Source organism: Rhincodon typus, chromosome 16 (genome assembly GCF_021869965.1).
Source record: "Rhincodon typus isolate 14 chromosome 16, sRhiTyp1.1, whole genome shotgun sequence".
Taxonomy (NCBI): domain Eukaryota; kingdom Metazoa; phylum Chordata; class Chondrichthyes; order Orectolobiformes; family Rhincodontidae; genus Rhincodon; species Rhincodon typus.
In genome coordinates, this window is record NC_063347.1 from 4,733,753 (window position 1) to 4,758,637 (window position 24,885).

Here is a 24,885-nt window from a genome sequence, read left to right on the forward strand (position 1 = left end):
ATCTGGTGACTTTTATGGCCCCTATTTACTGAGAATAGCATTTTTTTTTCAGATTTATTCTTAATTGAATTGAAATTTCTTCCCTACCTGCATGATGGGATTTACTGAAAGAACTGCGGATGCTGTGGATCAGGAGCAAAACAAAGTTGCTGGAAAAGCTCAGCAGGTCTGGCAGCATCTGTGAAGGAAAAAACCATTAACGTTTCAGGTCCGGTGACCCTTCCTCAGAACTGATGGTGGCTGGGAAAATGTCAGTTTATATGCAGAAAAAAGGGAGGGGGATGGGGTAGGGAGTAAGTGATAGGATCGAGCCTAAAGAGAGAGGAGAGCAGTTGGATAGACGAAGAGTTGATAACGATGGAGACTATTTGTGACTTAAGAGTCACTTTTAGTCACTAATAGTCCCCATTAATAACTATTCACCCTCCCCGCCTGATTGTTATCAACTCCTTATCTATCCAACTGCTCTTCTCTCTCTTTAGGCTCTATCCTATCGTTTATCCCCTACCCCATTCTCTCCCTTTTTTCGGCATATAAACTGATGTTTTTTCCAGCCACCATCCGTTCTGAGGAAGGGTCACTGCACCCAAAATGTCAACTGTTTTTTCCTTCACAGATGCTGCCAGACGTGTTGAGCTTTTCCAGCAACTTTGTTTTTGTGCATGATGGGATTTATTGGGAGTTGGGGACGGCAGCGGTGACATTGCAGTGGCATTAAAACAATAGTAATCCCGAGGTTCTAATGATCTGGGGACCAGCAGTAGAATGAATTAAGACTCTTGATTGACAGCTCATCTCAATGATAGTGACCAGTGACCAATGAAACTATCATTGTTGTTTAAAAATCCATCTGGTTCACTAATGTCCTTCAGGGAAGAAAATCTGTTATCCTTACCTGGACTGGCCTACATGTGACTTCAAACCCATGGCAATTGGTTGACTCTTGACTACCCTCTGAAATGGCTAAGCAAACCAATCGGTTTCAAGGGCATGGACAACAGATGCTGATCTTACCGATGACACCCACATCTCATAGGATTTTAAAAAAATTTTCTATCTCTGCAGCACTGGTCCAGTCCTCTGGAATACTTGACGTTACCACTGTGCTACCATCTCCCTAATATTTAACAAGAATGCTTCGTTGATGGCTGAAAGATCAAAATGGGAAGGGAGGAACCATCAGTTAAACTGTTTGTTCTCATTTCTGTTTGTTCACTTCACCTGTTTGGTGTCATTGTATGTGGATGTTGGGTGATGCCCTCCCAGTTGAACACCCCAACGTTCAATGCTGAAATTGATAGATTACCAACAACCAAACATACAAGGAAGTTCCTATATAGTTCCCAAGGAGAGAAAATTTAGAGGTGGTTTTGGTGTGAAGTTGTAATCACTTACTATATCCAGTGTACTACTGCAATGGTTGAGGTTAATGTCTATATTTTGCAGTATTGTTTAAAAGCCTTCTCATGATGTTCTGTCTTTTCTGCAGGTTTATTCAATGATTGTCATTCTCCCAAAAACTCCTTTGCGGGAGCGAATATCTCTGCCATGTGAGTCATTTCATGCTCTCTTCTGTTTCACGAACTGGTATCTCTGGTTATTTAAGGTGTGTCACTCCTCCAATTTGTACTCTCAGCACCTCCCTGAAGATGGGAGCTCTGCTGATGGGTCCAGCAAAACCCTTCCCAAACGCCACTCTGAATGCTGTTTACCACCTGGGGGTCTGTGAGCTCAGTTGATTAGACAGCTGTTTTATGATGCAGAGTGATACCATCAGCACAGCTGACGTCCCAGTGAAGGCCCTGCCTTTTTGACCTTGTCCCTCGTCTGAGGCCCTCCATTATGGCCCTTGGGATAAACTGTTCACTAAGCGTCTCTCTGTAGTGAGAGAGCAGTCTTTAATTCTCTGAACTCAACCATCTAAGTCAGGACTGGTCTTGGAGACTTTGTCTGTTCTTCATTCTCCTGGACACCATTCTCTCTAAATGATCGCTTGGATTAAAATTAGGATATTGCCACCCCTGCTTCGCTTGCATGGGGAAATCCCAGGACAGTGCAAAGAGTTGGGGGGGGGGGGGGGTTTGAAGAGGAAGAGGTCCTGGAGTCTCCTTTTTTTTTTCCCTTCGCCTTTAGGGCAGCACGGTGGCTCAGTGGTTGGTACTGCTGCCTCACAGGGACCCAGGTTCGATCCCAGTCTTGGGTGACTGTGCAAACTCCACACACACGTTCTCCCCATGTCTGCGTGGGTTTCCACCAGTAGCTCTGGTTTCTTTCCACAGTCCAAAGATGTGCAGGCTAGGTGGATTGGCCATACTAAATTGCCCATCGTGTCCAGAGATGGGCAGGCTAGATGGATTAGCTGTGGGAAATGTGGGTTTATGGAGATTGTATGTTCTGGATGGGATGCTCTTCAGAGGGTTAGTGAAGACTCAATGGGCTAAATGGCCACTTGCCACACATTAAGGGTTCAATGATTTTGTGCCTGGGTATTAAGATTTTCCTTGGTCCATATCTTCCATGGGTTCAAGTATTCTCTGCATCAAGTACTTTCAAAGTGAAATTCCTGTTATAATGTAGGGGAATGCAGCAGCCACTCTGTGTACAGTAAGATCCTACAAAGGGCAGTGTGACCCAATAACTATAGGCCAGGCAGTTCACCTTCCAGTGGAAGAAAGCTATTAGAGATGTCATTGCAGGAGTAGTCACTTGAACAAGTGTGGATTAATAGGGAGGAAACATCAGTGGTGTTTTGAAGGTCAAACTATATTTAAATATTATCCTGATTTTATTTTTGAAGAGGTAACAGAAATGAGTGAGGCTAATGTGGTTGACTTGCTCTATATGGACTTCCAAAATGCATTGGAAAAGGTCCATATAATAGACTTGCCAACAATGTTGAAGCCTGTGGTTAAAAAAGGCACAGCTGTATGAATAAGAAATTTGCTGTTTAACAGAGTGTTCATGAAGTTATACAGTGGGGGCTAGCCAGGAGTTTGCATTAGAATCGCAATTGTTGATGAATATTAATGGTCTAGATTTGTGTGTGTGAAGCAGTTTCTAAATTTTGTGCCATTTTGTAAAATTTTTGAAGAATTGTGAACATGATGGATTTCATGATTGACAGGCTGGTCAAAAATATGTGAAATTTATCCAGAGAAGCATGAAGCAATGCACTTTGGTTGGAAGACTGTTTAGAAGCTGTATAAAACAAAAGGATATAGTTTTAGAGGGTGCTATACATAAATAATCGAAGATGGCAGGATGGGTTCAGAAAGTGGCTAATAAAGTTGACAGGATCCTAGGCTTTATAGAAAGAAGCGGTTTGAGTGCAAAATCAATGAATCTTTTACAATGAGCCTTTAAACTCTGGAGTATTGCATCAAATTCTATGCACTCTACTTCATGAAGTAATGAAGATTTTAGAGAGGTCGCAGAAACATTGACGAGTGAATCCGTGGATGGAGACTTCAGATATGTGCATAGATTGGAGAAGTGCTACTGTTTCATGCTCAGCGTTCAATGGCTTTAATTTAGATGCTAACTTGTACAAGTTAATGTGACAGTGAATGTACACTTTAAAATATGGCCTTGAGTCTTTGTGGAGTGTGCCAGAGCCATTCCCAAAGTAAAGCAAATGTTTTCATGACCCTGCCCTTGAGACTACCAATGGGGTTCCTGTTACGACAGAACTTTCAAAGTAGGAGTGATCTGACCTGGTACAAGTTTCAAAGCTATGACTGACACATTTAGTTGTGTGTGTTAGCTGCAGATCAGGCACCAGGTCAGGGTCAGTGTGAGGGGTTGCTAACTCATCCTGCCCTGGAATCTGCAGGAAATACAAGCCAGTCTCCTCCATCCAAAGCACTGATGTGAGCAAAAGGAAAATGGGGAGAGGAATAATCAAAAAGGAGACATTACAAAAAATTGTGAAAAATTTAATATTTATTATTTGGTAAAACTATTGTAGAAGGGATTTTGTTTTGTAAGATAAAGGTATTTAACAGGGTTGGGGCAGAGGGGTGGTTGCAGGCAGGAAGTCATGTGATGTGACTTGCAAGAATGTGTCCAATGTTACTTGACCACCCCAGGGTCAGGTCAGATTCTGAGTAGAGATGAAGACCATGTTTGCACAAACTCAGTGCTCAGTTGAACCTGGTTTCTTTTGCACTTATTTCTGAAAGGAACCTAGCTTTTCCTTGACTTGTGTTATTTTCCAAACCCCTACAGCCAAGAAAAGCTTCTACATCTATGCTGCAATCCTGTCACTGTTGAACCTGATCCAAGGGGTTGGCAGTGCACTGCTGTGCGCTAATGTTGCAGTGGGATTATGGTAGGTGTGAGTTAATATTACATCAGGATTGGGTGATGAGAGCTATCTACAATGCCTATTGCAGCTTGTCTTCCATGTATTTGAGGCTTGATTGAAAAGTCATGAACTGAGGTTCATAGTGTTAGGGCTCAGACTGAAATTAAGAAATTTCTTCACTTGACCATGTTATGAATCTATACAGTTCTCTATAAGGATGTAAGAAATAGGAGCAGGAGTAGACCACTTGGCCCTCGAAGCTGCTGCCAATGCCATTTAGTGCGATAGAACATAGAACAGCACAGTACAGGCCCTTCGGCCCACGGTGTTGTGCCGACCTTTTACCCTAATCCTAAGGTCTATCTAACCTCCACCCCTACCTTATACTATCATCCATATGCCTATCTAATAGCCGCTTAAATGCCCCTAAGGAGGTTGACTCCACTACCCTCTCTGGCAATGCATTCCACGCCCCGATCACTTTCCGAGTACAGGTGGATAAAAATGGTGTGGGATGGTGAGGGGACCTGTCCAAATTGAATGGAAAAATAGAAAAAGCACTTGGATTTATCTGACAATGAGGCAATAGCGCTCTGAATTGTTCTTTCCAAATCCAGCATGAAATGTTACATCACAGAACTGCCAGTTCTGCCTCACCAGCTTCCCCCTTAAATTCCTGTATCTTTACCACAATCTGGAGTGAGTTATGACTTCTAAATTGCTCTCTGGGCACAAGAACAATTCCTGTTCAAATTTGCAGTGATTGTGTCTAATGTTAATGGCCATTTCTTCTTGTCCTCTCATAAATGGGAACATCATCTTCACATCTATCCTATCTAACTTTTATACATTTATTTTCTTTTCAATAGAAATTTGTTCTATGTTTCTTGATGGTTGTAACCTCTCAGTCCTGCTATCATTTTTGTAAGCCTTTTTTGTTGTTTCTCCAGTAGTGCTCTGTCCTTTCTATAATATGGAGACCAGAATGATGAAAAGTCCTCCCAGGCATTTCTATTTTTGTTTCAAATTTCTAGCATTCATTTTTTTTTTTTGTGTAGTAGTCTAACCAAGTAATGTTTAGATTTAATGACATAACAAGATGTAGAGCTGGATGAACACAGCAGGCCAAGCAGCATCAGAGGAGCAGGAAAGCTGACGTTTTGGGTCGAGACCCTTCTTCAGAAATGGGGGAGGGGAAGGGAATTCTGAAATAAATAGGGAGAGAGGGGGAGGCGGATAGTAGATGGATAAAGGAGATCGGTGGAGAGGAGACAGACAGGTCAAAGAGGCTGGGTTGGAGCCAGTAAAGGTGAATGTAGGTGGGGAGTTATAGAGGGGATAGGTCGGTCCAGGGAGGACGGACAAGTCAAGGAGGCGGGATGAGGTTAGTGGGTAGGAGATGGATGTGGGGCTTGAGGTGGGAGGAAGGACAGGTTAGGGAGGCGGGGACGAGCTGGACTGGTTTTGGGATGCGGTAGGGGGAGGGGAGATTTTGAAGCTTGTGAAATTCGCTTTGATACCATTGGGCTGCAGGGTTCCCAAGCGGAATATGAGCTGCTGTTCCTGCCGCCTTTGGGTGGCATCATTGTGGCAATGCAGGAGGTCCAGGATGGACATGTCATCCAAGGAGTGGGAGTGGGAGTTGAAATGGGTCGCAACTGGGAGGTGCAGTTGTTTGTCGTGAACCGAGCGTAGGTGTTCCACAAAGTGGTCCCCAAGCCTCCGCTTGGTTTCCCCGATGTAGAGTGGCCACATCGGGAACAGCAGACAGTATACCACATTAGCAGATGTGCAGGTGAACATCTGTTTGATGTGGAAGGTCTTCTTAGGGCCTGTGAGGGGGGAGGTGTAGGGGCAGGTGTAGCACTTGCTGCGGTTGCAGGGAAAAGTGGTGGGGAGTATGGAGCGGACAAGGGAGTCATGGGGAGAGTGGTCCCTCCGGAAAGCAGATAAGGGTGGGGAGGGAAAAATGTCTTTTGGTAATGGGTTCAGATTGCAGATGGCGGAAGTGTCGGAGGATGATGCGTTGGATCCGGAGGTTGGTGGGGTGGTACGTGAGGACGAGGGGGATTCTGTTTTGGTTGTTATTGCGGGTAGGGCGTGTGAGGGATGAATTGCGGGAAATGCGAGCGATGCAGTCGAGGGTGTTTTCGACCACTGTGGAGGGGAAGTTGCGGTCCTTGAAAAACGAGGACATCTGGGATGTCCAGGAGTGGAATGCCTCATCTCGGGAGCAGATGCAGTGGAGGCAAAGGAATTGGGAATAGGGGATGGCCTTTTTGCAGGAAGGTGGGTGAGAGGAGGTGTATTCTAGGTAGCTGTGGGAGTCGGTAGGCTTGAAATGGATATTGGTTTCCAGGTGGATGCCAGAGACGGAGACAGAGAGGTACAGGAAGGAGAGAGCGGTATCCGAGATGGTCCAGGTGAACTGAAGGTTGGGGTGGAAGGTGTTAGTGAAGTGGATGAACTGTTCGAGCTCCTCGTGGGAGCACGAGGTGGTGCCGATACAGTCATCGATGTAATGGAGGAAGAGGTGGGGGATAGGGCCAGTGTAGCTCTGGAACAGGGATTGTTCCACTTATCCTACAAAGAGGCAGGCATAGCTTGGGCCCATGCGGGTACCCATGGCTACTCCCTTTGTCTGTAGGAAGTGGGAGGAATTGAAGGAGAAGTTGTTAAAGGTGAGGATGAGTTCAGCTAAGCGGATGAGGGTGTCAGTGGAGGGGGACTGGTCGGGCCTGCAGGACAGGAAGAAGCGGAGGTCCTTTAGGCCATCTGCATGGAGAATGCAAGTGTATAGGGACTGGACATCCATGGTAAAAATGAGGTGTTGGGGACCAGGGAATCGGAATTTTTGGAGGAGGTGGAGGGCATGGGTGGTGTCACGGACGTAGGTGGGGAGTTCCTGGACCAAGAGGGAGAAAATGGAGTCAAGATAGGTGGAGATAAGTTCGGTGGGGCAGGAGCAGGTGGAAACAACGGGTCGACCAGGGCAGTCAGGTTTGTGGATTTTGGGAAGGAGATAGAAACAGGCGGTGCAGGGTTGTGGAACGATAAGGTTAGAGGCTGTGGGTGGAAGGTCACCTGAAGTGATGAGGTTGTGGATGGTCTGGGAGATGATGGTTTGGTGGTTGGGGGTGGGATCGTGATCAAGGGGCAGTAGGAGGAGGTGCCAGAGTTGGCGTCTGGCATTGGCGATGTAGAGGTCAGTGCGCCATTCTACAACTGTGCCTCCCTTGTCCGCGGGTTTTATGGTGAGGTTACGGTTGGAGCGGAGGGCTGCACATTCTGTGGGGGAGAGGTTGGAGTGGGTTAGAGGGGTGGAGCGGTTGAGGCGATTCATGTTAGAGATGAAGAGGTTGAGGGAGGGTAGGAGGCCTTGGGGTGGTGTCCAGGAGGAGGGGGTGTGTTGCAGGCGGGAGAAGGGGTCTTTAGAGGGAGGGTTAGGCTCACGATTAAAGAAGTAAACGTGCAGGTGGAGGCGGCAGAAAAAACTGTTCAATGTCCAAACGTGAGCCCTTTACTGAGGACTGACCGTTCGTCCTCAGTAAGGGGAAATACAGATTTAATGTAACTTCTCCACATGTACTCTATGTTAAGATGCTGTTGGTTGTAACTTGTGTATAATATGCTTTATTTTTCTCCTTTTTGTAGCTGTGTGGATGTCACCACGTTCCTTTATTTCAGTCTATTTGCTCCATTGATGTATGTTACATTTCTGAAGGGTTTCTTTGGGTAAGCTATCAGTATTTTGTAACTCTAACTCTAAGTTAGCACCATATAATTTCCAAAGCAAAATGACTTGTTAATACTTAGGGTTTCTATTTTGTAAGCCAACAATTGAAAGGGAGAGAAAAGGGATAAGGCTTACAATTACATAGCACCTTTTACAACCTCTGGTCCAATGTTCCCTCTAAGCTGTGCACACACGCACACGATGCTCCAAGGTTCAGTGCAAGGTGATTGGTGTTGGCCGTTATCCATCACAGCATTGACGTCTGTTTTGAGAAGTCACTGCTGAGCACAGACCATGGAGGCCTGCTGCTGGGTCGAAAAGTAGAGGGAATGCTGCTTAGGATATCCTAAAGCACCTTCCAGCCAATGAAGTATTTTTTGAAGCACAGTCACTATTGTAATGTAGGAAATGGGGCAGCCAATTTGCAAAGAGCAATAATCCCACCAACTGCAACGAGATCATGATCAAGTGCTCTATTTAATATTTTTTAAGGGTTAAGTATTGGTCGGAATGGTCTTTAAAGTATTGCCGGGGAATTTTTTTTCATCCAATTGTTGGATATGTACACTGCTAGCAAGACTAGTATTTATTGTCCATTCCTTGAGTGGGTGATGGTGAGTTGCTTTCTTGAACCGCTGCAGTCCATGTGCTGGAGGTAGACCCAGAATGCTGTTAGGGAGGGAGTTCTAGGATTTTGACCGAGGAACAGTAAAGGGATGATATATTTTCAAGTCAGGATGGTGAGTGGCTTGGGAAGGATCTTGATGGTGGTGGTGTTTCTATTTATCTGCCCTTGTCCTCTAGGTAATAGAGATTGTAGGTTTGGAAGGTGCTGTGAAGGGGTATTGGTGAATTTCAGTATCCATCTTATTGCTACTTGAAGAAAGTTGCTGGAAAAGCTCAGCAGGTTTGGCAGCACCTGTGAAGGAAAAAACAGAGTTAACGTTTCGGGTCCGGTGACCCTTCCTCAGAACACCGAGCTTTTCCAGCAGCTTTGTTTTTGCTCCTGATTTACAGCATACTCTGTTCTTTCGGTTTTTATTGCTACTTGAGATGGCAGCTGTGACAGTGCTCACTCTCGGTACTGCATTGGGAGCATTGGTCTACAGGGATATACTTGAGTATCTGGAGTGAGAATTCAACCCATAACTCTGTGTCAAGAAAGTGCTACTTGCTGATCTATGGCTAAGCGAGCTTCCCCAAGAATTGCATTGGTTGAGTCACAAGTTGTGTTTCTTTTTCTCTTTCCCCCAAACCCCATTCTTTCATGCACGAGAAACGTTTGTTCAAGATAATGACACTGCTTTCATGTAAGGAAATTGGTTTTCCTTTGGAGGTTTTGGCATCTTTTTAAACATCTTCTCATCCCTACAGGTCTGAGCCCAAGATTCTCTTCTCCTACAAGTCACAGATCGATGAGCCCGAAGATACTGATGTGCACCTGCCCCAGACCCACTCTGTGGCCAAGAAGGAAGCTCTGGAGCCTTGCCCCTACTCTAACACACAGATCGACAGCTCAGCTGCTTACCTCGACGATCTGACTGTTGGAAGCATCAACAGTTTTGACAGTGACCGGTGGAAAATTATGAATGCTTGAGAACGAGGTGGTGGTGGATCAGTGGAAGTTAGCGATAAACCTGCCCTATCTCTCTCTTTGTGCTGCCTCATCCAATGTCCTGAGATTTCAGTATTGGAATATTCTGATTGAGATTTTCAACACACTCGCCAACCTGTGAACATCAGAGCTCCGAACCTCTCACATTCCCTCTTTTTGGGGGGTTTTAAAAATCTTTCTTTGTCTTCATACCAGCATACTGAACCACCCCCCACTTCCCCAACCGTAACCAAGCCCTCCAGCACCCTCTCCCCTCCCTCCGAATCTCAGGGAAGGGGGTGTAAAGCTTCCACACCTTGCTCTGGGCCTCAGTCGTTATGTTACTTTGTGTCTGTGTCTTTTGAACAGTGTCTTTCCAAATGTAAAAGCTGGAGGCTAATTTCTTTTCCACATCTTCCCTTTCAAGTTGTTTTGGAACAAAAAGAAAAAGAAACAAGGAAAGTGTGAAGCTGTGGCCTGCCCTGTTTGCACACCATCCATCGCTCCACTGCCTTTTCTCATTGAAGTTGTTGTCTATTCTTTAGGGTGTGCAGAGTTGGGTAGAGGAGAAGAAGTCTGTTTGCCGCAGTATTAATTAAGATGGTTCCCTTCACTGTGAATGGCTGCTGCTTGGTGATGGTATAATGGTTGGAGAATTTCACAGCCTTAAGGTGACTCTGGCTCTATTAGACTCTCTGACCTTTAACCACAAGTCGATATTGAGGATTCCAGCATCCAGGTGCTGTTTATTGAAGGGTAGAGAGTGTTTAATTAAAAAAAAAAATTATTTTTAAAATTTTTTGACCTTTGACTTTTTGTGTACTTTCAATCTGACAACTGTTGTAATTTTTTTTCTTATTGAGTCTGAAAGTTTTATTACTAAATGTTTATTTTCAACAGGGGGAGGCAATGGCCTAGTGGTGTTATCACTGAACTGTCAATCCAGAGACCTAGATAATGTCCTGGGACCCAAGTTCAAATTTCACCATGGTAGATGGCGGAATTTGAATTCAATAAGATATCTGGAATTAAGAATCTAACTATGACCGTGGGTCCATTGTCGATTTGTTGGAAAAACCCATCTGGTTCACTCATGTCCTTTAAGGAAGGAAACTGCCATCCATAGCTGGTCTGGCCTACGTGTGACTCCAGACCCACAGCAACATGGTTAACTCTTAGCTGGCCTCTGGGCAATTGGGGATGGGAAATAAATGCTGCCTAGCCAGTGATGCCCTCACCTTGTGAATGAATAAACAAGAAAAAAGCATTGAGACTTAGAGGCACCAAAGTAGCAGTGGTCAGCATTGCTGCCTCACAACGCCAGGGATCCAAGTTCGATTCCATCCTCGGGTGACTGTCTGTGTGGAGTTTGCACATTCTCCCTGTGTCTGTGTGGGTTTCCTCCCACAGTCCAAAGATATGCGGGTTAGGTGTATTTGCCATGGTAAATGCAAGATTACAAGGATAGAGAAGTGGGCGTGGGTGGGATGTTCTTCGGAGGGGTGGTGCGGCCTTGTGGACCGAATGGCCTGCTTCCACACTGTTGGGATTCTATTTTACTGAAGGACAACCTGACCAGGTGCAAACAAACTGTCTGACTCAGTCTGGAATGGAGGTCAAAATAAGTGATGAGTGATTGTAATATGATAACATTTTATATGAAGATTGAAAATGTCTTTGTTAAATCCAAAACTAGTCTCAAATCTCAAATGCAGGGGACTATGAAGATATGAGGGGCAAACTGGTATGGTATGTGGGAAACTACATTAAAATAGTACACAGGAAATAGATTATCATTTAAAAAGTAAATACATGGTTTGTGGTAAATGTACATCCCTTTCAGGTACAAAAACCTGCAGGAAAAGTGATCCAAGAGAAGTTAAACATATTGAAGGAGGAGGCTTTTAAAGTTTCCAAAAACAGCAGTAAACCTGAGGATTGGGAGCATTTTAAAATTCAACAAAGGACAACAAAGAAACTGATAAATAAAGGGAAAATAGAATATGAAGGTAAACAAGTGGGGGAGAAAAAAAAAAACCAGGCAGTAAAAGTTTATTTTATATGTAAGTTATATCAATGAAGAAAAATATGTGCCCATTACAGGCAGATAGGGGGGAAATTATCCTTGGGAATAAGTTTTTTTTTTTTTTTTTTTTTTTTTTTTTAAAAAAAAAAAGGCCCAACCACCTTCAGATGCTGAATCTATGATCTTCTCTCCATAAGGTGAGGAGTGGGGACATTCGCCAGTGTTTGCGCAGTGTTTAACATGATTAGCAATAAGACAGATGCTGAAGAAGTCCATACCCAAATACAGCAAGACTTGGACAATGTAAGGCAAGGACCATCTCCAATAAGAGATAGTCTAACCATCACAATGACATTACTGTCAGTGAATCCCCCACTATCAACATCTTGGGAGTTACCATTCACCAGAAACTAAATTGGACTAGTCATGTAAATACAGTGGGTAGGAATCCTGTCGTGGGTAGGAATCCTGTCATGAGTAACTCACCTCTTGCCTCCTCAAAGCCTGTCCACCATCTACAGGGCACAAGTCAGGAGTGTGATGGAATACTCCCTAGTTGCCTAGATGAGTGTGCCTCCAACAACATTCAAGAAGCTTGACACCATCCAAGACAAAGCAGCCCCTTGATTGGCACTACATCCACTTGCTCCTGCACAGATGCTCAGTAGCAGCAGTGTGTACCACCTAAATGATGCATTACTTGGATAGAGGCTCCTTAGACAACACTTTCCAAACTCACAACCACTGATCTAGAAAGACAGGTCAGGGGAAACATGATGGACACAGTAGAGCTAGTTCCCTTCCAAGCCACTTATCACCCTAACTTGGAAATATATTACTGTTCCTTCACTGTTGCTGGGTCAAACTGTGGAGTTGCCCCTTTCTATGACATTGTGGGTCTAACTATAGCTGTTGAAGGAGGCAGCTCACCACTACCTTTAGCCAAAATGCTGGCCTAGCCGGTGATGGTCACATCCTGTAACTATATATGTACATCCAGAAATACATCAGAAACAAGAATAGGCAACTCTGCTCTGTCAGTTTATAAACCCTTTGTTGACGGTGTTGTGGCCTTGCCCAGATAACATTTGACTGTTCTTGGCCAAGAATCTACGCCTACCTTAAAAATATTTAATGATCCTGCCTGTTGTGGCAGAGAGTTCCAAAGTTTCACTACTGTGAGAAGAAAAAAAAATTGCCCTTGTCTCCATCTTAAAATTGACAACCCTGAAATTTAAACTCTGTCCCCACAGTTCTAGTCCGTCTCACAAGGAGAAACTTCCTTTCAGCGTCCATTCTGTCCAATCCCCTCTGGATGCTACATATCAATCAAGTCACCTCTGAATCTTCTAAACTCCAATGGATACAGACTCAACCTTTGCTCACTCGGTAACCTCCCATCCCAGGAATTAGTTGAAGTAAACTTATCTGAATTGCGTCTAAAGCATTTGTATCTTCCGTTAAATAAGATCAAAACTGTACAAAATATTCCAGATTTGGCCTCTCCAAAATCTGCAGCAAAACATCTCTACTTTTATATTCCATTTTCCTTGCAGTAAACAAAAACATTCCATTTGCCTTCCTAATTGCTTGTTGTACCTGTAAACTAATTTTATGTGATTCATGGACCAGGGCACCCAGATTGTCTGTCCGTCTGTCTGCCTGCCTGTCTGTCTGCCTGCCTGCCTATCTACACATGTATTTTGTAACAACGTACAATGAAAAGTATTGTACACCCTCTGGCACCGACCTAGAACACAAAGGCAGTTAAGTGCTCTGTAATGGGTCTGGTGGCCAGTCACGAGTCCCCTTCGCTGCACCACCGCTGCTGAAACAAAAGTTGCCACTCTCCAGTGCAATCTCGCCTGCTCCAACATCCTCTCCACTATGAGTCCTTGGTGGATTTGCCAATGCAGCTGCCAGGTACTGCACCAGCCCAAACTCAACTTTGCTGCTGCCATGAGTCTGCTTTGGGACTACTTCGCCAACGTAGCTGCTGCCGCTGGGTCTTATACTAGGTGCAAATTCGCCTCTGCTTCCGTGAATCTGTGCTGAACGTGGACACTGCCGGGAACCCAAACTCACCTCTGCCGCAGGAGGCATGAGTTGGTGCTAGGACCACCTCCGAAGCAGAAGCACTGGGCTAGCTTACCGCTGCCAGTGCAGTTGCTGTGACTGAGCTCTTCAACAAGAGTTAAGTAAAAGAAGAAAAAAAAGTGAATAGCGGATGATCCCCTACTCCGCGGCCATCTACACCTCCGATCCCGCTATACGTCAGAGTTCTGCAAGGGTCCGGATCCAAAACATCAACTTTCCTGCTCTTCAGATGCTGCCTGGCCTGCTGTGTTCCTCCAGCTCCACACTGCATTGTCTCTGACTCCAGCATTGGCAGTTCTTACTATCTCCTATAAAATATATGCTGCTTATCCATCTGAAAATAAGAAATGGGCCCAGCTCAAAACTTATTGAAAGTGAGGAAGCAGTTGTCTGCTGCTGCGAGATTCACAGAGTCAACTGGAGAAATCTGGGGGTGGGGAGGAGACCCACAGTAGGTGCTGCTACTGCCAAGCCAAAGGAAAGGACAGTTTTTAGGTTAACCACCAAGCAGAATGTTGATACAGATGGATTACCACTTGTAATGCTTGGAATTATACCTGGCACAATGGAAGATGGTTGTGGTGATTGGAGGTCAATCATATCTCTACATGGCATCACTGCTGGAGTTCCTCAGGGATAGAATCCTTGGTCCAACCATCTTCAGCTGTTTCATCAACGACTTGTGCTTCATCATAAGGTCAGAGATATGGATGCTCACTGATGATTGCATATGTTTAGTAACATTCACAACATCTCAGATACAGAAGATGATCAGATACAGAAGATGATTACAAGCTGATCAGAGGATGAGATAGGATGGACAGTGGGAGCCTTTTTCCTCGGATGGTGATGGCTAGCACGAGGGGACGTAGCTTTAAATTGAGGGGGTGATAGATATAGGACAGATGTCAGAGGTAGGTTCTTTACTCAGAGAGTAGTAAGGGCGTGGAATGCCCTGCCTGCAAAAGTAGTAGACTCGCCAATTTTAAGGGCATTTAAATGGTCATTGGATAAACATATGGATGATAATGGAATAGTGTAGGTTAGATGGGCTTCAGATTGGTTTCACAGGTCGGCGCAACATCAAGGGCCGAAGGGCCTGTACTGCGCTGTAATGTTCTATGTTCTAGGTTCTAGAAGCAGTCCATGTCCATTTGCAGCAAAATCTTGAAGACATTCAGGCTTTGGCTGATAAAGGGCGAGTAATATTGTCTCCACACAAATGTCAGGCAGTGATCATCTTCGACAAGAGACAATTTAAACATTTCTACTTCTGTATCAGTGAATCTCCTGACATCAAGTCCATCAGGATTACCATTGACAGAAACTTAATTAGATCAGCCAGTGGCTCCAGAAACATGTCACTTCTACTCTATCAGATTATTGAGGAAACTCCTTCATTTCATACAATAGGATATTTGAATGAATATGCAATTAATGGATAGAGTTGCTCACTAACCCAAATATGAAACTTACAAAATTTAGCCATTTAGATGATCAATCTCATAAAGATTACCAAAAGGTGCAAGAGACAAAGCTTTTAATCTTGTACTCATCAGTGTAGGATGCAAGAAACAGACCTGGGGGGAAAAAAGACACCAATTATACACTTGAGAAAATGTTGCTGATTGGTTGGGCCGTTGATGCCATGGAGATGCAACATGAGCAGTTAACTGTCAATCTTAGTTCTCAGGCCAAGCAGGTAGACTTTTATGAGTCAGAGTGTTGCCGTGAGAAAGTAATAGTTCCGTGAGCCACTGGGGAAGCATACTGTTTATTGAGCGCTGGTATTTCTGGAGTCAAATCAAACATTAATGATTTTTTTAAAGTGTACACAGTACCTCAATTTATCTGACATTCAAGTTGATAGAAAGCTCGGGCTAGGTTTGTGTACAAACCAAGAATTATTAGTTACTACAAGTAATTAGACTGCAGCTACAGGTAAGCAAATATAAACCGTTGGCATGCAATACTAGGAGCTTAAAATTCTAATCTTATGAGCTTCCCCCTCACACATATACCCCACAACTAGGGAAAATAGATTATTGACAAAGGTAGAAAAATTTGGAAAGTAAGTTCAGTCGTCTTTGCTCGAGACAACAAGGTGCAGAGCTGGATGAGCACAGCAGGCCAAGCAGCATCATAGGAGCAGAAAGGCAGACGTTTCAGGCCTAGATCCTTTCTTCCAGTTTTAATGTGTTGAGATGATACTTCTTTGGCTGCTGTTGTTATTCAGATATCTTTTTCTGCATGCTTCCATAGGTTAATGAGAAGTACAGAATAACACTTCACATCCTTGCTAACGTTTTTGTCCTGGGCCTGCTACAATGTTCCAATGAAACTCAATGCAAGCTGGAGGCCTCAATCTTGAGTTCCACAACCTCAAAGTATGATTTATGACCTCCATTATTCTTATATCCTTTCTCCAAAAGAAAACCCACCTGCCCTGGTTCTGTGTATTGTTGACTTTGCCCTCAAAGTGGGCACAATTTCTCTTATTCACACCTAATGTTTACACCCAATTTCTATCCCTCTTTCTCCATCATTAAAATTTCCTTTGTCTGTTGTTCTGTGCATCTTCATGATTTGTTATAACTGCTTTTATCGACACCTCCATCAACTCCATTAGAAAACACCCTTGGTCCCTGTCAGTTCTGGGGAAGAATCATGTTCAGATGCTGCTAGAGGAGCTATTAAGCTTGTGTGCAGCAACACCTCCTGTAGTGGGTAGGGGATATATATCAGTGCCTCCTGTGGCACGCAGGAGAAGTTGTTACTGGTTAAGCCCAGCATTTACTGCCCATCCCTAATTGTGCAGAGGGCAGTTAAGTGTCAACCACATTGCTGTGGGTCTGGAGTCACATTTAGGCCATAACAGGTAAGGATGGCAGTTTCCCTCCGTAAAGGACATTAGTGAACCAGATAATTTTTCTGACAATTGACAACAGTTTCATGGTCACTATTAGACTCCTAATTCTAGATATTCTATGAATTCAAATTCCACCCTGGCGGGATTCGAACCCGTGTCCCCACAATTTTACTCGGGCGATCCATTAACAGTCGTGATAATATCACTGGACCATTGCCTTCCCTCTCCCCAGCAGCGCCTCCTGTGGCGGATGCGGGGAGGTACAGCAATGCACATGGCTAAAACTACAACCCCCAGAGGGCCGTGCTGCTGCGCATGCGTCCCTGCCGGCTTGTTGCGGACCCCGCGCAGCGTCCATCAAGACCCGCTATGATTGGTCCAGTGTGGCCGCGACGTCAGGCCCCGCCTACTGGTCCAATCGCGTGGGAGGTTACTGGAGCGGGCTCTCGGTCTTTAACGAGCATTTAATCGGGAGGATCGTATTGGAGAGTCCGCGGATGGGGGCCAGCGGTAGCACCAGCACCAGGCGTGTGTCTTTCGGCAAAGATGATCAGGAACGAGTGACAGTTTTGCAGGGAATGAGGGTGAGTAAGGATAGGGGGTGATGGATGGGAGGATGGAGGGATGGAGGGATGGGGGAGGAGAGGGGAGCGGGTGATGGGAGGATAGTGGGAGGAGGGATGGGGATGATGTGTAGGAGCGGATGGGGACGAGGAGGAGGAGAAGTTGATGGATGGGAAGGGATGTGGAGGATGGGAAATTGGTGATTTTGGAAATTGGAAATTTGGAAAGGGGGTTGGGAAGACTGTGGGATGACTCATGGGAGGGCAGTGGAGAGGATGGATTCATGATGGATGGGGTGGTGGAGTGGAGGGATGATGGATGGGGTTAGTGGGGGAAGGGACGGGGAAGGGCGATGGATGGGAGGAGTTGAGGAGGGTGGGATGGACGGTGGTTGGGTGGGGATGGGGAGAAAGTTGAGGAGAAAGGATGGGATGGTGGGTGTGTGGGTGTGAGGTGGAAGGTGGGATGATAAATGGGAGGGTGGTGGAGAGGAGGGTGGGATGAAGGAGGGAAGGAAGTGAGGGATGATGGTTGGGGGCGTGGGAAATTGGACGGGAGGGTTTGGGGAGGAGAGAAGGATGATTGATGTTAAGGGGGAGGGTAAGGATGGTGGATTGGGAGTGTAGCGAGATGATAGATGGGAGGAGGCTGGATGGCGCAGAAGGATGATGGATTGGCAAGGGGCTGGATAGGAGCGGGGTCATGCAGGAAATGACGTGGGGAATGATGAGAGAAGGCAGGTCGGGGTGTGCGGATGGGGGAAGGGTTTTGGGGATGTGGGTGAAATGGGGGTGTGAATGGATGCAGTGTGAGATGAGGGAGGGTGTATGGGATGAGGGAGAGATGGGAGGCCGTGTGGTTGTGTGGTGGTTGTGAGAGTGTAGACATGGTGGAGGCAAAGGGACCATGAGAGGTGAATGGCAGGGGGCGGAGGGATGACGGCGAGATGGGAAGTGGGAGAGATGATCATTCATTCACAACCCTACACAGTGGGTAGTGGTATGGGTTTTATTAGATTTGAATCTTATTTGGTACACTTGGAAATTTAACCTAACCCACATTCTTACATGCAATTGTCATTCACCACTCCTCTTCCCCCTAAAAAAATCTTGCTTCTAACAACAAGGGTGAACATAGGGCTTCCATTCCACTCTTTTGATTTGATTTGATTTGATTTATTGTTGTCACATGTACTGAGATACAGTGAAACGTGTTGTTTTGTGAGCCCTATGGGTAGATTGTACCGTACAAGGTGCATCAGGTCGCAGAACAAAGTGCAGAATACAGTGTTAGAACTGTGGAGAAGGTGCAGAGAGAGAGAGAGAGAGATCAATCTCAATCCTTCCTTGGATAATTAGTGGTTAGAACCTTCTTCTGCCACCTACTTTGTCATTTCAAGTTGACCTGTTCTCCTCACTGATTAATTTTCCTAACACCCTACGATTTAAATGTAGCAAACTCTCTTTGTCCTTCTTCCACCACCTCCACAGCTTCAATCTCTTCAATCTGGGCTCCTGATGGAAAATTAGAATCTGATTTTATGTGGAATTGAAAAGGAAAGTCAATTTTTTTTTGGTCAATAACCAGCATTAAGTGTTGGGGAAACTAATGAGGCTAAAGACAGATAGGTCCCCTAGACCTGGTGGGATACTTCTATACATCAGTGGAGCTGAGGTGGAGATGATTGACAGTGTCAAGTTCCTAGGAGTGACGATCACCAACAATCTGTCTTGGACTACCCACGTTGATGCGATGGTCAAGAAGACACAAGGATGTCTCTTCTTCCGCAGAAGGTTATGGAAATTCAGCATGTTCATAAGGACGCTTAACAACTTTTACAGACGCACCATAGAAAGCATTCTATCTGGATGCATTATGGCTTGGAACAGGAGCTGCTCTGCCCAGGACGTTAAGAAACTACAGAAAGTTTTGTGCACAGCCCAGACCATCACACAATTCAACCTTCCATCCATTTCTTGTTGCTGCAGAAAAACAGCCAACATCATCAATGACCCCTCCCACCCCAGTTATAATCTCTTCCACCCTCTTCCGCCAGGCAGAAGATACAAAAGCTTAAATACACGTACCAACAGGTTCAAGAACAACTTCTTCTCCGCTGTTATTAGATTTCTAAATGGACCTCTCAAATTTCAAATCTAATGTTGATTTTGTATTTTGTGTACCTTCTTTGCAGCTATAACTTTGTATTCCACATTCTGTTCAATCACACTATGATCTTTGTGTCTTTGTATGTTATGATCTGTGTGTACTGCATGCAAAACAAAACTTTTCACTGTACTTAGATACATGTGACAATGAAAAATCCAATCAAGTCAAATGTTAAAGGAAGTAGATACAGAGATGGTGGATGCACCGATAGTAATCATTTGGCAACCAAACAAACTTAAAGGCTTTGTATCTGATAGCACAAAGCATTTGGAGTAAAATTAATGAGTTCATGTCAGATCAGTCATAAACCTATTGAATGACAGAGCGGACTCGAGGCTGAACTGCCTCCACTTGATCCTATTGCTTATGATCAGGAGAGTGAGAATTCCTTGGATGGGAATATTCACCTGCTGGCTTTATCCTTCTTGGGCAAGGAAGTTGCAGTTTGCTTTTGAAGTGGCTTGGTAGGTTGCTGCAGTGCGACATGGCTTTCTTCGCTGTCACCAAGACAATATATGGACCCAACAACTAAATGAAAAAAACCAAAAGAAGTATGGATGCTGGAAGTCATAAACAAAAACAGAAATTGCTGGGAAAAGTCAACCGAGGAATCCCCCTCCTCTCCAACACCAGGTCATCACCCAAATCCTTGCTTAGGCATCTTCTCCCATCCTCAGAGGAAACCTTTCCTGAAAGCCTGTGTGGCTTTGACTAAACTGTAAAACTACAGGCATGATTTTCAGTTCTTGACAACTCCAAGAAAAACACCAGGAACAACAACAACAACTCTAAATGGCCTTCGTCAACCTGACCAAGGCTTTTGCCTCAGTCAGTTGGGAACTGCTATGGAAGATCCTTCCAAAAGCCGGCTTTCTGGTGAAATTCATCAACATCCTCCATCTCCTCAATGACACGATATTGACGATGGTCGTCACTGATGATAATATGACAGATTCATTTGAGGTCAAGTCAGGGGTCAAGCAGGGAAGTGTCATTGCCCCCCACCCTTTGCTCCACCTTCATTGCCACCCTTATGGGTACTGTGTTAGCATGGATAGAAGATTGGTTAACTAACAGAAAGCAAAGAGTGGAAATAAATGGGTATTTTTTTGCTTGGCAATCAGCAGCTGGTGAAGTGCCCTAGGGATCAGTGTTGGGACTGCAATTGTTTACGATTTACACAGATGATTTAGAGTTGGAGTCCAAATGTAGTGTGTCAAAGTTTGCAGATGACACTAAGATGACTGGTAGAACAAAGTTTGCAGAGTGCACTGAAAGATATAGATAGGTTAAGTGAGTGGGCAAGGGCCTGGCAGTTGGAGTACAATGTTGGTAAATGTGATGTCATCCATTTTGGTAGGGGTAACAGCCCTATTATTTAAATGGTGAAAAATTGCAACCTGCTGCTGTGTAGAGGGGCCTGAGTGTCCTTGTGCATGAATCACAAAAGTTAGTTTGCTGGTGCAGCAGGTAATTAAGAAGGCAATTAGAATATTGTCCTTCATTACTAGAGATATGGAGTTTGAAAATAGGGAGGTTATGCTGTAGCTGTATAGGGTGCTGGGGGCCACACCTGGAGTACTGTGTACAGTTTCGATCTCCTTACTTGAGAAAGGATGCACTGGCACTGGAGGGGGGGTGCAGAGGAGGGTCACTAGGTTGATTCTAGAGTTGAGAGGGTTGGCTTATGAGGAAGAATGAGTAGACTGGGACTATACTCATTAGAATTGAGAAGAATGAGGGGTAGATCTTATAGAAACATATAAAATTATGAAGGGGATAGATAAGATAGAAGCAGGAAGGTTGTTTCCACTGTCAGATGAAACTAGAACTAGGGGGCATAGCCTCGAAATAAGGGGGAGCAGATTTAGGGTTGTGAATCTGTGGAATTCCCAGCGAAGCAGTTGAGGCTACCTTTTTGAATGTCTTTAAGGCCAAGATAGACTTTTGAACAGTAAAGGAATTGAGGGTTAGGGTGAGCAGGCAGGTAAATCGAGCTGAGTCTATGAAAAGATCAGCCATGATCTTATTGAATGGTGATGCAGACTCGGGCCAGATGGCTTACTCCTGCTCCTATTTCTTACGTTCTTCAACTTGTCAAGAGCAGGCTTCCCAGTGGTGTGGACGTTACCCACAGGCTGGATGAAAGACTTTTCAACCTCAACCTGTTGAAATCCAAAGAGAAAACGACACTGACCTTGCTTGTGGAACTTCAGTATGCGGGTGATAATATCATCTCTGCTCGCTTGAAGAAAATCTTCAAGCATGGCTTAATGCCTTTGCGGAAACTATACTGAGGAATTGGTCTCAGCTTCAACTGTCTGAAGACGGAAATCCTTTACCAACCCATCCCAAGTCTAGTTCTGCTCCATGCCTCCATTAAGACCAGTGGAGGAGTCCTCACTAATGTGGAACATTTTTCTCGACCTGGGGAACTGCCTCTCTTCTAAGGTTGACATTGATGTGGAGATTCAGCATTGCCTTCAAACTATAAGCGCTGCCTTCGGATGTCTAAGGATGAGAATCTTCAATGACTATGACAACCATGTTCATACCAGGATCATTGTGTATAAGGCAGTCATCCTTCCGACTCTCCTGTATGGCTCTGAAACTTGGACTACATATAGACACCACCTCAAGACCCTTGAGATGTACTATCGATGTTGTTTGAAATGGATTCTCCACATTAGCTGGGAGGCTGAGCGTACTAACGTCAGTGTCCTTGAAGCAGCTAACAGTGCCAGCATCGAGGCCACAATCATTCAAAACCAACACCGCTGGGCTGGCCATGTGCTTAAGGTGCCTGAGTTCTGACTGCCAAAGCAAATCATCTTCACCAGCTCAACGAAGGTGCTCAAACGAGAGGAGGATAAAGGAAGTGTTTCAAACACTCCCTGAAGGCTTCCCTCTAGAAATGCAACATGGATGTCAATGCATGGGAGATCTTCGTTCAGAAGAAATTGATTTGGAGGGAACTCCTGTATGAAGGGACACAATTCTTTGAGAACACCTGTCAGCAAGGGGAGATGTCAGAGGTAGGTTCTTTAGACAGAGAGTGGTGGGCGTGTGGAACGTGCTGCCGGCAGTGGTAGTGGAGTCAGATACTTTAGAGACTTCTAAGCGACTCTTGAATAGGCACATGGAGGATAGTAAAATGTAGGGTATGCAAGGGTAGTTTGATCTTAGTAGGATAATAGATCGACACAACATCGTGGGCCGAAGGGCCTGTACTGTGCTGTACTGTTCTATGTTCTAGCAAGAGGAAGTACGGATATGGAACTAGAGAAAAGCATGCCAGTGATCTCTAGGCCAAAGACTAATTCCTCCTCCTGCAAACACCTGTCAAATGTGTGTTCAGAGTTGCAGCTCTATGATTGGGCTCATCAGACACACAATCCACAGATCCCATGACCAGTGAAATGGAATATTCTAGGTGAACAGTCACACTGTTTAGTGAGTGATTGCCAATGATGACGATGACAATGCATTATGTAGATAGTACACTCTGCAGCCAGTGTGTGTCAATGGTGGAATGGGATGTTCATTTCAACATTACGTCTGTTGATGGAAATATCTAGTAGAATGCTCACTTACTTGCAAATGTCTTGGCACCTAAGGAAACATATGTCATAGTTTTAAAAGGTAAACCATCCTTCTCCTTTGTAGACCCAAACAGCTCATTGATGTGCGATATCTTGTGACCTTGCTGAATATGAGAACTCTTGGGAGATGTTCTCCGATTGTATTGAATTAACATTGTAGGTCGGATGAGCAAAGAGTTGTATATCCAATGTGATGGAGTTTTAGAATAATAAATGAGAAATTCAATTAAAAGAACCATCATACTTTCACAATCACTGTCATCTCATCATCCTATGTAAGGTTAATATTATTTAAAGCTCATTGTTTTTGACAGTTGACTGGGAAAGTTTGCACTCGCTTGCTAGCAGTGAAAATTGAATTGATTTGTGCAGAGGTGTATTTTGAAATCTCAAGGTGAAATCTGTGAAACGTAGAGACATATGAATAGATGCCATTGTCTGCAAATTGTGTCTATCACTGTTCTTAATTTTCTTTTCTCCTTGTTCTTGTTCCATCATGAACATGCTGACTTTGTGAAGCTCTCTTTCTGTGGTGGTTGCTGTCAGGTTCACTTGGACATCATTTGTGACCTGAACACAGCTCATGTCTCTAATCAAATGAATTGGAACCCTGGATAGCGACCAAGAAGGACAGCATATTTATTACTTTCAAAGACAAAAGAATTGCGGATGCTGTAAATCAAACAAAACAGAAATTGATGCAAAAGCTCAGCGAGCCTGGCAGCTTCTGTGAAGAGAAATCAGAGTTAACGTTTCGTGTTCGGACTCAAAACGTTAACTCTGATTTCTCTTCACAGATGCTGCCAGACCTGCTGAGCTTTTCCAGCAACTCATATTTTTGTTTGTGCTTTTCTTTAGTTTTTTCTTTTCCTTTATCCAGAAGTGCTGTTATACACAACTGAACATTTGTTTTCCCATCACCAAATCACCTCTGGTTTTTCTTTCCTCTATTAACCACCACTAGTAACTCATCCTTTTTTTTCCAGTTGATTAATTTACCTATAAAGCCTGTTCAGGGTAATTCTCACTGACAAAGGTGAGGGAGAGGCAGGGAGCTAAATCACAATGAAGGGGATACAAAGCACTCTACCCACTGCGGTGCCTTCATCTCTCTCTAAACGCATCAAGAGTATTGGTGGATACCGCATGCTCCCTGTCCCAGGACACCTGGTCACGAACATAGCCACAGAAGATGGGTAGACAGCAGCTATGACCCCCTGCACTGCCCGCTGCATAGACAGGTAAATGACCAACTTGGTCAGGCCCATGAGGCAGTCCTCTGATTTGCCCAAACCCCTGTGCACCAGATGCCCAAAGATCAGGAGCATGGGTCGAAAATGCTTTTTTATAAACCTAGAGAAAATTGCAGCACCTGCTTTCTGCTGAGTTTTCCCACATCTCCCAATCTTTTTGGTGAACCATGGATATTCAAGATGAGAAGAAAGAAATTTCATAACCTCGAGTAACTATAAACATTGGAGTCCTTTTTGAAGAGTCATTGTAGTTGTGGTGCAGGAAACACAGCCAATTTGCACACAACAAGATTCCACAAGCAATGATGGGCTGAAAAGCCTTTCCTCTGTGCTGTAGACCTCTATGATTCTATGAGGTGATAAACGATAAACTGTTGGTTGAAGGATAAATGTTAACTTGGGCACTCTGGTGCACACCAGAACCAATACTTATGTGGTTTGCAGAGGTAGTAGCTCAGACCAGGGACTGGAAACTGGACTACCTCTATGATTTGTTCTGAAAACAAAAAAATGTTGGCAATCACAGCAGGTCAGGCAGCATCCATGAGTGCAGAGCAAGCTAACCTTTATGAGTCTAGATGACTTGAGGTTGTTTGGCTCACCGAGCTGGTTTGTTGTTCCGCAGACGTTTCGTTACCATGCTTGGTAACATCCTCAGTGCAGCCTCTG

General features: G+C 44.6%; 2 protein-coding genes across 6 annotated transcripts in view; both read left to right on the forward strand.

Annotated features, from left to right (window-relative positions):
• tpra1 (transmembrane protein, adipocyte asscociated 1) overlaps positions 1-10,432 on the forward strand; it is a 65,178-nt gene extending 54,746 nt beyond the window's left edge. For all 4 annotated transcript variants that reach the window (XM_048606564.1, XM_048606566.1, XM_048606565.1 and 1 more), the window contains exons 8-11: positions 1,490-1,550; positions 4,228-4,330; positions 7,961-8,041; positions 9,417-10,432. In XM_048606564.1, the coding sequence (XP_048462521.1) occupies positions 1,490-1,550; positions 4,228-4,330; positions 7,961-8,041; positions 9,417-9,639 (468 nt within the window). In that variant the 3' untranslated portion in view covers positions 9,640-10,432. The remainder of the gene's footprint in view (positions 1-1,489; positions 1,551-4,227; positions 4,331-7,960; positions 8,042-9,416) is intronic.
• Positions 10,433-17,039: 6,607 nt separating this feature from the next.
• LOC109920692 (MICOS complex subunit mic25a-like) overlaps positions 17,040-24,885 on the forward strand; it is a 419,169-nt gene continuing 411,323 nt past the window's right edge. For both annotated transcript variants that reach the window (XM_048606552.1, XM_048606553.1), the window contains exon 1: positions 17,040-17,212. In XM_048606552.1, coding sequence (XP_048462509.1) covers positions 17,126-17,212 — 87 coding nt within the window. In that variant the 5' untranslated portion in view covers positions 17,040-17,125. The remainder of the gene's footprint in view (positions 17,213-24,885) is intronic.